At 40.8% G+C, this 15212-nt stretch overlaps 1 protein-coding gene across 1 annotated transcript in view; it reads left to right on the top strand.

Annotated features, from left to right (window-relative positions):
* Window positions 1-292: 292 nt before the first annotated feature.
* LOC116374605 (GDNF family receptor alpha-4-like) overlaps window positions 293-15212 on the top strand; it is a 166113-nt gene continuing 151193 nt past the window's right edge. The window contains exon 1 of the mRNA XM_031828100.1: window positions 293-455. Within this exon, the coding sequence (XP_031683960.1) occupies window positions 293-455 (163 nt within the window). The remainder of the gene's footprint in view (window positions 456-15212) is intronic.

The raw sequence follows: 15212 nt of genomic DNA on the forward strand, positions 1-15212 counted from the left end.
GGAATGACCACCATTTGCCTCATGTAGCATGACATCGCCTTCACATAAAGTTGATCAGGCTGTTGATTGTGGCCCGTGGAAGGTTGTCCCACTCCTTTTCAATGTCTGTGAGAAGTTGCTGGATATTTTCAGGAACTGGGACATGCTGTCGTACACGTTGATCCAGAGCATCCCGAACATGCTCAATGGGTGACATGTAAAAGAAAAGGCTTTTTAAGAAAATCCAAAGGGTATGTGATGTATGTCCCTACCGCGTGAACAATCCAATGTTGGTTTGTGGTGGCTAGGTCACATGGTCAAGGAGCTAGGTCACATGGTCAAGGAGCTAGGTCACATGGTCAAGGAGCTAGGTCACATGGTCAAGGAGCTAGGTCACATGGTCAAGGAGCTAGGTCACATGGTCAAGGAGCTAGGTCACATGGTCAAGGAGCTAGGTCACATGGTCAAGGAGCTAGGTCACATGGTCAAGGAGCTATATGGATGGAAGCAAAAAAAGAAACGTCCCTTTTTCAGGATCTTGTCTTTCAAAGATGATTCGCAAAAATCCAAATAACTTCACAGATCTTCATTATAATGGGTTTAAACACTGTTTCCCATGCTTGTTCAACGAACCATAAACAATTAATGAACATGCACCTGTGGAAGGGTCGTTAAGACACTAACAGCTTACAGACAGTAGGCAATTAAGGTCACAGTTATGAAAACATAGGACACTAAAGAGGCCTTTCTACTGACTCTGAAAAACACCAAAATTAAGATGCCCAGGGTCCCTGCTCATCTGCGTGAAGGTGCCTTAGGCATGCTGCAAGGAGGCGTGAGGACTGCAGATCTGGCCAGAGCAATACATTGCAATGTCCACACTGTGAGACGCCTGAGACAGCGCTACAGGGAGACAGGACGGACAGCTGATCATCCTCGCTGTGGCTGACCACTTGTAACAACACCTGCACAGGATCGGTACATCCGAACATCACACTTGTGGGACAGGTACAGGATGGAAACAACACCTGCCCGAGTTACACCAGGAATGCACAATCCCTCCATCAGTGTTCAGACTGTCCTCAATAGGCTGAGAGAGGCTGGACTGAGGGCTTGTAGGCCTGTTGTAAGACAGGTCGTCACCAGACATCACCGGCAACAATGTCGCCTATGGGCACAATGTATATGAGATTGCTAAGTAACGTGGTTGAAGAGCTATTGACATTTGTAAATTTGATCTGAATAGTGTGATCATGCACTTTGTTGATATTACCCAACTCGTTGCAACGACGGTGCGCCAGGAAACTCAGGTTGGAATCAGGAAATTATGACCTGTGGAATGTTGTACACCTGTTTTCCTTCATCGGGTATGATGCTCAAATCGTGCTCGAGCTATTTTATTGGCAGGTCCGAATGTCAGACGAATATCGAAAGTCAAACCAACTTTACAACGTTAACGGCTGCAGCTGAGAGCGCGCGTAGCATCATGTGTCTGTGATTGGACCCCTGGTTTTAATGTCTATGGATTGGACCCCTGGATTCAATTTCTGTGATTGGACCCCTGGTTTTAATGTCTATGGATTGGACCCCTGGTTTTAATGTCTATGGATTGGACCCCTGGTTTCAATTTCTGTGATTGGACCCCTGGTTTTAATGTCTATGGATTGGACTCATCCGCAAATTTCTCACACTCCGTGCGCAGGTGGACGAACCGCGACCGGACTAGCGAGCGAGCATGGGGAGAGAACCCAACCGTTATATAAATAGAGGACATTTTCAAGCTGTCATAAGCCGCAAGGTTTGACATCCAAATAACTATTTCTTTTTTAATTGTATTTACGATATAATTAGCCTAGTCTAATTTCAATTTCTGTGTATAGCGTTACATTTCTTGACGAACGCTCTAGACTTTGTATGTTAAGCTACTGTTTGTAGCCTGTATTATTTTATATCTGGCAAAAGTTTGACTATTTCGAAGGATGTTTTTCTTATTCCATTTTTTTCAAACCATGCTTTAGAATCTTGCGTCTACCCTAACGGGGGAATCACCGCAGAACAACAGACGTGGTTTTTAATATCTTCCTCCGGTGACAATTTCAACATCGAGAAGGCATTCATCTCATCGTACATCAAACTACACTCAGGATTCCGACAGTTAAAATTAATGTCGCCTTCCAGAATGGACTTCGTATGCCTTTACTTTCTCCAGATGGTCCTTATTGGTGAGTACAACACGTCGGACATTATTTTGAATTAAAAGACTGTAAAGTTGCGCTGGTCAGACTAATCGGGGGGATGAGGGGGGCAACATGTATTTGGCTGGGGTAATTGAATCAGTATGTACAATATTCTCATCCATCTAGATTATTCTGAAGAAACAGACATACTACAGTTCTGACTTTATTTCTATGGAATGACCGTAAAGTATTGCTTATTGTTTTGTGGATGAGGGATTATTGCAAATTGATGTAGAGGCGTAATAGTCTGCATATACCAAAGCCATGTTGTACAGGGTCGCAGGCTGAACAGAGTGTGAAGCAAGAATTCTGGAGTTACCTTTACACCATTGAACTTCATAGACCCTCATTTAATGTTACTTGTTTTGGGCTTAATGTTTCTGTCCTGCACATTTGGCTGTAGTGGGGTGAATGAATCAGTGTGTGTGTGTGTGTGTGTGTGTGTGTGTGTGTGTGTGTGTGTGTGTGTGCGTGAACCATAGACATGAGAAATAGTGGTGCTGAGGATGCTGCAGCACCTCCTGAAAAATCACACCCAAAAATATATTTTTGGCAAAAACGCATTTTGTTTTACTAAAGTAGTGCAGTGGGCCTTTCTTTGTATTAACAGACTGATATTATATCAATAGTAGACATCTGTATTGCAGGCAAAAACATTTCAGCATCTTCGCTTTGGCAGAAAAGGTATTTGTATAATTAAGAGCAGTATCTTGCAGGATTCAATAGTTGTAATTGTAAGAGTTGTTTCTCTTTCTCTGTGATGTCACTCTAATGGATGAAAGAAAGAACATTGTGGCAGTTGGTAGAGCATGGCTCTTGCAATGTTGTGGATTTCATTCTCACAGGGGACCAGTATGAAAAAGTATGAAAATGAATTTGCTCACTACTGTAAGTTGCTCTGGGTAAGACTGTCTACGAAAAAGGAATGAATAGACCATTTCAGTTTTCACATAGCATTATGTACTGGGAAACATATATAAAGCAAGTATTTTTATATTCCAAAAGTATTATCCGATTAACTGTTTTCTACAGATAATTATCAGACTCAAGTTACAAATGCTGGTAAACACTCAAATGCATTTAGTTTGAAAAAATCACATACGTAATGCACTGGGTCTTTACAAGTTCTGTTTTAAAGTAGTGCACTGGGTCTTTACAAGTTCTGTTTTAAAGTAGTGCACTGGGTCTTGACTAGTCCTGTTTTAAAGTAGTGTACTGGGTCTTTAATAGTCCTGTATTAAAGTAGTGTACTGGGTCTTTAATAGTCCTGTTTTAAAGTAGTGTACTGGGTCTTGACTAGTCCTGTATTAAAGTAGTGTACTGGGTCTTGACTAGTCCTGTTTTAAAGTAGTGTACTGGGTCTTTAATAGTCCTGTATTAAAGTAGTGTACTGGGTCTTTAATAGTCCTGTTTTAAAGTAGTGTACTGGGTCTTGACTAGTCCTGTATTAAAGTAGTGTTCTGGGTCTTTACTAGTCTTTTACTAGTCCTGTATTAAAGTAGTGCACTGGGTCTTGACTAGTCCTGTTTTAAAGTAGTGTACTGGGTCTTTAATAGTCCTGTATTAAAGTAGTGTACTGGGTCTTTAATAGTCCTGTTTTAAAGTAGTGTACTGGGTCTTGACTAGTCCTGTATTAAAGTAGTGTACTGGGTCTTGACTAGTCCTGTTTTAAAGTAGTGTACTGGGTCTTTAATAGTCCTGTATTAAAGTAGTGTACTGGGTCTTTACTAGTCCTGTATTAAAGTAGTGTACTGGGCCTTTACTAGTCCTTTACTAGTCCTGTATTAAAGTAGTGTACTGGGTCTTGACTAGTCCTGTTTTAAAGTAGTGTACTGGGTCTTTACTAGTCCTTTACTAGTCCTGTATTAAAGTAGTGTACTGGGTCTTTACTAGTCCTTTACTAGTCCTGTATTAAAGTAGTGTACTGGGCCTTTACTAGTCCTTTACTAGTCCTGTATTAAAGTAGTGTACTGGGTATTTACTAGTCCTGTATTAAAGTAGTGTACTGGGCCTTTACTAGTCCTTTACTAGTCCTGTTTTAAAGTAGTGTACTGGGTCTTTACTAGTCCTTTACTAGTCCTGTATTAAAGTAGTATACTGGGTCTTTACTAGTCCTTTACTAGTCCTGTATTAAAGTAGTGTACTGGGTATTTAATAGTCCTGTATTAAAGTAGTGCACTGGGTCTTTACAAGTCCTGTTTTAAAGTAGTGTACTGGGTCTTGACTAGTCCTGTTTTAAAGTAGTGTACTGGGTCTTTAATAGTCCTGTATTAAAGTAGTGTACTGGGCCTTTACTAGTCCTTTACTAGTCCTGTATTAAAGTAGTGTACTGGGTCTTTACTAGTCCTGTATTAAAGTAGTGTACTGGGCCTTTACTAGTCCTTTACTAGTCCTGTATTAAAGTAGTGCACTGGGTCTTTACAAGTCCTGTTTTAAAGTAGTGTTCTGGGTCTTTACTAGTCTTTTACTAGTCCTGTATTAAAGTAGTGTACTGGGTCTTGACTAGTCCTGTTTTAAAGTAGTGCACTGGGTCTTTACTAGTCCTGTTTTAAAGTAGTGTACTGGGTCTTTACTAGTCCTTTACGAGTCCTGTATTAAAGTAGTGTACTGCGTCTTTACTAGTCCTTTACTAGTCCTGTATTAAAGTCGTGTACTGGGTCTTTACTAGTCCTGCATTAAATAGTGTACTGGGCCTTTACTAGTCCTGTATTAAAGTAGTGTACTGGGCCTTTGCTAGTCCTTTATTAAATAGTGTACTGGGCCTTTACTAGTCCTGTATTAAAGTAGTGTACTGGGTCTTTACTAGTCCTTTACTAGTCCTGTATTAAAGTAGTGTACTGGGTCTTTACTAGTCCTGTATTAAAGTAGTGCACTGGGCCTTTACTAGTCCTGTATTAAAGTAGTGTACTGGGTCTTTACTAGTCCTTTACTAGTCCTGTATTAAAGTAGTGTACTGGGTCTTTACTAGTCCTGTATTAAAGGAGTGTACTGGGTCTTTACTAGTCCTGTATTAAAGGAGTGTACTGGGTCTTTACTAGTCCTTTACTAGTCCTGTATTAAAGTAGTGTACTGGGCCTTTACTAGCCCTGTCTTAAAGGAGTGTACTGGGCCTTTACTAGTCCTGTATTAAAGTAGTGTACTGGGCCTTTACTAGTCCTGTATTAAAGGAGTGTACTGGGCCTTTACTAGTCGTTTACTAGTCCTTTACTAGTCCTGTATTAAAGTAGTGTACTGGGTCTTTACTAGTCCTTTACTAGTCCTGTATTAAAGTAGTGTACTGGGTATTTACTAGTCCTGTATTAAAGTAGTGCACTGGGTCTTTACAAGTCCTGTTTTAAAGTAGTGTACTGGGTCTTGACTAGTCCTGTTTTAAAGTAGTGTACTGGGTCTTTAATAGTCTTGTATTAAAGTAGTGTACTGGGCCTTTACTAGTCCTTTACTAGTCCTGTATTAAAGTAGTGTACTGGGTCTTTACTAGTCCTGTATTAAAGTAGTGTACTGGGCCTTTACTAGTCCTTTACTAGTCCTGTATTAAAGTAGTGTACTGGGTCTTGACTAGTCCTGTTTTAAAGTAGTGTACTGGGTCTTTAATAGTCCTGTATTAAAGTAGTGTACTGGGTCTTGACTAGTCCTGTTTTAAAGTAGTGTACTGGGTCTTTAATAGTCCTGTATTAAAGTAGTGTACTGGGCCTTTACTAGTCCTGTATTAAAGTAGTGTACTAGTCCTTTACTAGTCCTGTATTAAAGTAGTGTACTGGGCCTTTACTAGTCCTTTACTAGTCTTGTATTAAAGTAGTGTACTGGGTCTTTACTAGTCCTGTATTAAAGTAGTGTACTGGGCCTTTACTAGTCCTTTACTAGTCCTGTATTAAAGTAGTGTACTGGGCCTTTACTAGTCCTGTATTAAAGTAGTGTACTGGGTCTTTACTAGTCCTTTACTAGTCCTGTATTAAAGTAGTGTACTGGGCCTTTACTAGTCCTGTATTAAAGTAGTGTACTGGGCCTTTACTAGTCCTGTATTAAAGTAGTGTACTGGGCCTTTACTAGTCCTTTACTAGTCCTGTATTAAAGTAGTGTACTGGGTATTTACTAGTCCTGTATTAAAGTAGTGTACTGGGCCTTTACTAGTCCTGTATTAAAGTAGTGTACTGGGCCTTTACTAGTCCTTTACTAGTCCTGTATTAAGGTAGAGTACTGGGTCTTTACTAGTCCTGTATTAAAGTAGTGTACTGGGTCTTTACTAGTCCTGTCTTAAAGGAGTGTACTAGTCCTTTACTAGTCCTGTATTAAAGGAGTGTACTGGGTCTTTACTAGTCCTGTCTTAAAGGAGTGTACTGGGTCTTTACTAGTCCTTTAGTAGTCCTGTATTAAAGTAGTGTACTGGGCCTTTACTAGTCCTGTATTAAAGTAGTGTACTGGGCCTTTACTAGTCCTGTATTAAGGTAGAGTACTGGGTCTTTACTAGTCCTGTATTAAAGGAGTGTACTGGGCCTTTACTTGTCCTGTATTAAGGTAGAGTACTGGGTCTTTACTAGTCCTGTATTGAAGGAGTGTACTGGGCCTTTACTAGTCCTTTACTAGTCCTGTATTAAAGTAGTGTACTGGGCCTTTACTAGTCCTGTATTAAAGTAGTGTACTGGGCCTTTACTAGTCCTGTATTAAAGTAGTGTACTGGGCCTTTACTAGTCCTGTATTAAAGGAGTGTACTGGGTCTTTACTAGTCCTGTATTAAAGGAGTGTACTGGGTCTTTACTAGTCCTGTCTTAAAGGAGTGTACTGGGCCTTTACTAGTCCTGTATTAAAGTAGTGTACTGGGCCTTTACTAGTCCTGTATTAAAGTAGTGTACTAGTCCTTTACTAGTCCTGTATTAAAGTAGTGTACTAGTCCTTTACTAGTCCTGTATTAAAGGAGTGTACTGGGTCTTTACTAGTCCTTTACTAGTCCTGTATTAAAGGAGTGTACTGGGTCTTTACTAGTCCTGTCTTAAAGGAGTGTACTGGGCCTTTACTAGTCCTGTATTAAAGTAGTGTACTGGGCCTTTACTAGTCCTGTATTAAAGTAGTGTACTGGGTCTTTACTAGTCCTGTATTAAAGTAGTGTACTGGGCCTTTACTAGTCCTTTACTAGTCCTGTATTAAAGTAGTGTACTGGGTCTTTACTAGTCCTGTATTAAAGTAGTGTACTGGGCCTTTACTAGTCCTTTACTAGTCCTGTATTAAAGTAGTGTACTGGGTCTTGACTAGTCCTGTTTTAAAGTAGTGTACTGGGTCTTTAATAGTCCTGTATTAAAGTAGTGTACTGGGCCTTTACTAGTCCTGTATTAAAGTAGTGTACTAGTCCTTTACTAGTCCTGTATTAAAGTAGTGTACTAGTCCTTTACTAGTCCTGTATTAAAGGAGTGTACTAGTCCTTTACTAGTCCTGTATTAAAGTAGTGTACTGGGTATTTACTAGTCCTGTATTAAAGTAGTGTACTAGTCCTTTACTAGTCCTGTATTAAAGGAGTGTACTAGTCCTTTACTAGTCCTGTATTAAAGTAGTGCACTGGGTCTTTACAAGTCCTGTTTTAAAGTAGTGTTCTGGGTCTTTACTAGTCTTTTACTAGTCCTGTATTAAAGTAGTGTACTGGGTCTTGACTAGTCCTGTTTTAAAGTAGTGCACTGGGTCTTTACTAGTCCTGTTTTAAAGTAGTGTCTGGGTCTTTACTAGTCCTTTACGAGTCCTGTATTAAAGTAGTGTACTGCGTCTTTACTAGTCCTTTACTAGTCCTGTATTAAAGTCGGGTACTGGGTCTTTACTAGTCCTGTATTAAATAGTGTACTGGGCCTTTACTAGTCCTGTATTAAAGTAGTGTACTGGGCCTTTGCTAGTCCTTTATTAAATAGTGTACTGGGCCTTTACTAGTCCTGTATTAAGGTAGAGTACTGGGCCTTTACTAGTCCTGTATTAAAGGAGTGTACTGGGTCTTTACTAGTCCTTTACTAGTCCTGTATTAAAGTAGTGTACTGGGCCTTTACTAGTCCTGTATTAAAGTAGTGTACTGGGCCTTTACTAGTCCTGTATTAAAGTAGTGTACTGGGCCTTTACTAGTCCTTTACTAGTCCTGTATTAAAGTAGTGTACTGGGTATTTACTAGTCCTGTATTAAAGTAGTGTACTGGGCCTTTACTAGTCCTGTATTAAAGTAGTGTACTGGGCCTTTACTAGTCCTTTACTAGTCCTGTATTAAGGTAGAGTACTGGGTCTTTACTAGTCCTGTATTAAAGTAGTGTACTGGGTCTTTACTAGTCCTGTCTTAAAGGAGTGTACTAGTCCTTTACTAGTCCTGTATTAAAGGAGTGTACTGGGTCTTTACTAGTCCTGTCTTAAAGGAGTGTACTGGGTCTTTACTAGTCCTTTAGTAGTCCTGTATTAAAGTAGTGTACTGGGCCTTTACTAGTCCTGTATTAAAGTAGTGTACTGGGCCTTTACTAGTCCTGTATTAAGGTAGAGTACTGGGTCTTTACTAGTCCTGTATTAAAGGAGTGTACTGGGCCTTTACTTGTCCTGTATTAAGGTAGAGTACTGGGTCTTTACTAGTCCTGTATTAAAGGAGTGTACTGGGCCTTTACTAGTCCTTTACTAGTCCTGTATTAAAGTAGTGTACTGGGCCTTTACTAGTCCTGTATTAAAGTAGTGTACTGGGCCTTTACTAGTCCTGTATTAAAGTAGTGTACTGGGCCTTTACTAGTCCTGTATTAAAGGAGTGTACTGGGTCTTTACTAGTCCTGTATTAAAGGAGTGTACTGGGTCTTTACTAGTCCTGTCTTAAAGGAGTGTACTGGGCCTTTACTAGTCCTGTATTAAAGTAGTGTACTGGGCCTTTACTAGTCCTGTATTAAAGTAGTGTACTAGTCCTTTACTAGTCCTGTATTAAAGTAGTGTACTAGTCCTTTACTAGTCCTGTATTAAAGGAGTGTACTGGGTCTTTACTAGTCCTTTACTAGTCCTGTATTAAAGGAGTGTACTGGGTCTTTACTAGTCCTGTCTTAAAGGAGTGTACTGGGCCTTTACTAGTCCTGTATTAAAGTAGTGTACTGGGCCTTTACTAGTCCTGTATTAAAGTAGTGTACTGGGTCTTTACTAGTCCTGTATTAAAGTAGTGTACTGGGCCTTTACTAGTCCTTTACTAGTCCTGTATTAAAGTAGTGTACTGGGTCTTTACTAGTCCTGTATTAAAGTAGTGTACTGGGCCTTTACTAGTCCTTTACTAGTCCTGTATTAAAGTAGTGTACTGGGTCTTGACTAGTCCTGTTTTAAAGTAGTGTACTGGGTCTTTAATAGTCCTGTATTAAAGTAGTGTACTGGGCCTTTACTAGTCCTGTATTAAAGTAGTGTACTAGTCCTTTACTAGTCCTGTATTAAAGTAGTGTACTAGTCCTTTACTAGTCCTGTATTAAAGGAGTGTACTAGTCCTTTACTAGTCCTGTATTAAAGTAGTGTACTGGGTATTTACTAGTCCTGTATTAAAGTAGTGTACTAGTCCTTTACTAGTCCTGTATTAAAGGAGTGTACTAGTCCTTTACTAGTCCTGTATTAAAGTAGTGCACTGGGTCTTTACAAGTCCTGTTTTAAAGTAGTGTTCTGGGTCTTTACTAGTCTTTTACTAGTCCTGTATTAAAGTAGTGTACTGGGTCTTGACTAGTCCTGTTTTAAAGTAGTGCACTGGGTCTTTACTAGTCCTGTTTTAAAGTAGTGTCTGGGTCTTTACTAGTCCTTTACGAGTCCTGTATTAAAGTAGTGTACTGCGTCTTTACTAGTCCTTTACTAGTCCTGTATTAAAGTCGGGTACTGGGTCTTTACTAGTCCTGTATTAAATAGTGTACTGGGCCTTTACTAGTCCTGTATTAAAGTAGTGTACTGGGCCTTTGCTAGTCCTTTATTAAATAGTGTACTGGGCCTTTACTAGTCCTGTATTAAGGTAGAGTACTGGGCCTTTACTAGTCCTGTATTAAAGGAGTGTACTGGGTCTTTACTAGTCCTTTACTAGTCCTGTATTAAAGTAGTGTACTGGGCCTTTACTAGTCCTGTATTAAAGTAGTGTACTGGGCCTTTACTAGTCCTGTATTAAAGTAGTGTACTGGGCCTTTACTAGTCCTTTACTAGTCCTGTATTAAAGTAGTGTACTGGGTATTTACTAGTCCTGTATTAAAGTAGTGTACTGGGCCTTTACTAGTCCTGTATTAAAGTAGTGTACTGGGCCTTTACTAGTCCTTTACTAGTCCTGTATTAAGGTAGAGTACTGGGTCTTTACTAGTCCTGTATTAAAGTAGTGTACTGGGTCTTTACTAGTCCTGTCTTAAAGGAGTGTACTAGTCCTTTACTAGTCCTGTATTAAAGGAGTGTACTGGGTCTTTACTAGTCCTGTCTTAAAGGAGTGTACTGGGTCTTTACTAGTCCTTTAGTAGTCCTGTATTAAAGTAGTGTACTGGGCCTTTACTAGTCCTGTATTAAAGTAGTGTACTGGGCCTTTACTAGTCCTGTATTAAGGTAGAGTACTGGGTCTTTACTAGTCCTGTATTAAAGGAGTGTACTGGGCCTTTACTTGTCCTGTATTAAGGTAGAGTACTGGGTCTTTACTAGTCCTGTATTAAAGGAGTGTACTGGGCCTTTACTAGTCCTTTACTAGTCCTGTATTAAAGTAGTGTACTGGGCCTTTACTAGTCCTGTATTAAAGTAGTGTACTGGGCCTTTACTAGTCCTGTATTAAAGTAGTGTACTGGGCCTTTACTAGTCCTGTATTAAAGGAGTGTACTGGGTCTTTACTAGTCCTGTATTAAAGGAGTGTACTGGGTCTTTACTAGTCCTGTCTTAAAGGAGTGTACTGGGCCTTTACTAGTCCTGTATTAAAGTAGTGTACTGGGCCTTTACTAGTCCTGTATTAAAGTAGTGTACTAGTCCTTTACTAGTCCTGTATTAAAGTAGTGTACTAGTCCTTTACTAGTCCTGTATTAAAGGAGTGTACTGGGTCTTTACTAGTCCTTTACTAGTCCTGTATTAAAGGAGTGTACTGGGTCTTTACTAGTCCTGTCTTAAAGGAGTGTACTGGGCCTTTACTAGTCCTGTATTAAAGTAGTGTACTGGGCCTTTACTAGTCCTGTATTAAAGTAGTGTACTGGGTCTTTACTAGTCCTGTATTAAAGGAGTGTACTGGGCCTTTACTAGTCCTTTACTAGTCCTGTATTAATGGAGTTTCCTGGGCCTTTACTAGTCCTGTATTAAGGTAGTGTACTGGGCCTTTACTAGTCCTATATTAAATAGTGTACTGGGCCTTTACTAGTCCTATATTAAATAGTGTACCGTGCATTCTGCATCACCCCCCCCCCCCCCCCCCACCTACAAACTACTTCTCTTCGACTATGGTGTGAACAATGTTCTCATCTCAACATGTTCTCAAACATACACATTTCCAGTGTCTTACAGTGTAACACTGCAATAGGTAATAGTGTATTGCCTAAACTTATGCTCTCAATTCTGACTTTGGATGTGAGCTGAACGTAGTTCTCACTGTACCACGATGCTTCCGTCTGGCCGCTCTACCATTTAGGCCTGATTAGTGGAGTGCTACAGAGAAGGTTGTCCTTCTGGATGGTTCTCCCTTCTCCACAGAGGAACTCTGGAGCTCTGTCTGTGACCTGACCATCGGGTTCTTGATCACTTCCCTGACCAAGGTCCTTCTCCCCAGATTGCTCAGTTGGCCGGGTGGCCATTTCCATGAAGAGTCTTGGTGGTTCAAAACTTCTTCCATTTAAGAATGATGGAGGCCACTGTGTTCTTGGGGATCTTCAATGCAGCAGAAATGTTTGGGTAACCTTCCCCAGATCTGTGCCTCAACACAATCCTGTCTCAGTGCTCTACGGACAATTCCTTTGACCTCATCACTTGGTTTCTGCTCTCACATGCACTGTCAATTGTGGGACCTTATATAGACAGATGTGTGCATTTCCCCCAAAATATATATTTGTATTTATTTATTTCACCTTTATTTATTTATTTTATTTAACCAGGTAGGCTAGTTGAGAACACCTTTATTTAACCAGGTAGGCTAGTTGAGAACACCTTTATTTAACCAGGTAGGCTAGTTGAGAACACCTTTATTTAACCAGGTAGGCTAGTTGAGAACACCTTTATTTAAACAGGTAGGCTAGTTGAGAACACCTTTATTTAACCAGGTAGGCTAGTTGAGAACACCTTTATTTAACCAGGTAGGCTAGTTGAGAACACCTTTATTTAACCAGGTAGGCTAGTTGAGAACGAGTTCTCATTTACAACTGCGACCTGACCAAGATAAAGCACAGCAATTCGACACATACAACAACACAGAGTTACACATGGAATAAACAAACATACAGTCAATAACACAATAGAAAAAAGAAAGTCTATATACAGTGTGTGCAAATGACATGAGGAGGTAAGGCAATAAATAGGCCATAGTAGCGAAGTAATTACAATTTAGCAGATTAACACTGGAGTGATAGATGAGCAGATGATGGTGTGTAAGAAGTGATACTGGTGTGCAAAAGAGCAGCAAAGTAAATAAAAACAGTATGGGGATGAGGTAGATACATTGGGTGGGCTATTTACAGATGGACTATGTACAGCTGCAGTGATCAGTTAGCTGCTTAGATAGCCAATGTTTAGCCAGTGAGGGAAATATAAGTCTCCAGCTTCAGCGATTTCTGCAATTCGTTCCAGTCACTGGCAGCAGAGAACTGGAAGGAAAGGCGGGGAAAGGAGGAATTGGCTTTGGGGATGACCATTGAGATACACCTGCTGGAACGAGTGCTACGGGTGGCTGTTGTTATCGTGACCAGTGAGCTGAGATAAGGCGGAGCTTTACCTAGCATAGATTTATAGATGACCTGGAGCCAGTGGGTCTGGCGATGAATATGTAGTGTAGTGAGGGCACTGTACTAAACATCTTTACTAAACTTTAGACATGCGAGTTACCACACCCAGCCTCAGCGATGGTTAACTCAGGGAATTATTTTGGTCCCTGCTGAGTGAGATAAATCAGCCTCTTGCTCCTTATTTGTGGAACCATCTTCAAAATGTTGTTAAATGTGAGCTTGTGGTGCTTCTATGGTAATTCAGAAAGCTGAGGACCTGATGAATGTTTGTGTTTTTCTCTCTGCTTGCATTTTGGCTTTATATTTTGCCGTGTGAATATTCATTTCTGTAATTCAGAGAACGGTCTCAGTAGACTAACTGATAAAATAAAGGTTAGATAAATCACATTCGTCAGTTGTATAAATAAACAAAATAGCTGACATTGTATTCCCATTTGACCTTTGCTGTGCTTATAAATGGTTGAAAGCCCAGTGATAGACATTTGTGTGACAACTAAACCAAAAGTCATACATAGTTTTTCAATTGGGAATTTGGTTGTGCTTTTAGATGGTTGAAACCACAGTGATAACACATTGGGAATTCAACTAACTTCTGGCTGTCTTTTTGACTGGGTGAATAAAGGTTGGAATGTCATTGAGCAAAGCCTCAACCAAATATGACCTAATTATCCACGTTGAAATTACGTCGTGTGCCCAGTGAGAGGTAAATCTAACCTTCACCACCAGGTGACCCTGCGCTCCATTAGGACAGGATCCAGTTGGACCTGCTAACGCCACTGCTACATGATCACAACATGACTGGACTCTGCTTCGCTCCTCATAGTGACACTTGTTGTGAAGAGGGGGAGGGGATTGTCACACGCATACGCACACAAGCTCTTGCAGGTGCACTCTACACACACATACATTGTAATAATGTTGTATGGTGGTATTAAACATTTTTGTATTGTAGATATGTAGTGGTGTAATACTGTTATATAATGGACTGTTTTCTATTTTGTAATGTAAGTGCCTTAATGTGTTTGGACCCCAGGAAGAGTAGATGCTGCCTTGGCAACAGCTAATGGGGAACCCTAATAAATACAAATACAAATGTCTGTTATAAAAATATATTATGTGTTTTTGACATGAAGATCAACTGTACTAGTTGTTCTGATCTTGTCCCATCTTGATTACTGTCTGGTAATATGGTCAGGTGCAGTAAAGAAAGACCTTGCAAAGCTGCAGCTGGTTCAAAAGAGAGCATGCCTTTCACTTCCTTAACTGCAGTTATAATGTCTATGTTCATGTTTTTAGGTCAATTGTAAAGTATTTTTGTCTGTAATGTGTCAGATCCCAGGAAAACTAGCTGTCCTCATTGGCGTCGGCTAATGAGGCCCCCAGGAAGACTAGCTGTCCCTGTTGGCGTCGGCTAATGAGGCCCCCAGGAAAACTAGCTGTCCCTAATGGTGTCAGCTAATGAGGCCCCCAGGAAAACTAGCTGTCCCCAATGGTGTCAGCTAATGAGGCCCCCAGGAAGACTAGCTGTCCCTGTTGGTGGGCTAATGAGGCCCCCAGGAAAACTAGCTGTCCCCAATGGTGTCAGCTAATGAGGCCCCCAGGAAGACTAGCTGTCCCTGTTGGCGTCGGCTAATGAGGCCCCCAGGAAAACTAGCTGTCCCCAATGGTGTCAGCTAATGAGGCCCTCAGGAAGACTAGCTGTCCCTGTTGGTGGGCTAATGAGGCCCCCAGGAAGACTAACTGTCCCCAATGGTGTCAGCTAATGAGGCCCCCAGGAAGACTAGCTGTCCCTGTTGGCGTCGGCTAATGAGGCCCCCAGGAAAACTAGCTGTCCCCAATGGTGTCAGCTAATGAGGCCCCCAGGAAGACTAGCTGTCCCTGTTGGCGTCGGCTAATGAGGGCCCCAATAAAATCTAAATGAATACAAACGAATAATGTAAATGCACCCCCTTCTAGCCCCATACCTCACTGGAGCTCTCATTTGACCTCATCAGGAAATCACAACATGACAGTTGGTCCCTGGAGGCCACACCATCACAACAAGGCTGAACCCCATCCTTTCTCTACAGTATTATCACCATCACAACAAGGCTGAACCCCGTCCTTTC

Source organism: Oncorhynchus kisutch, linkage group LG7, assembly GCF_002021735.2.
Source record: "Oncorhynchus kisutch isolate 150728-3 linkage group LG7, Okis_V2, whole genome shotgun sequence".
Lineage (NCBI taxonomy): Eukaryota > Metazoa > Chordata > Actinopteri > Salmoniformes > Salmonidae > Oncorhynchus > Oncorhynchus kisutch.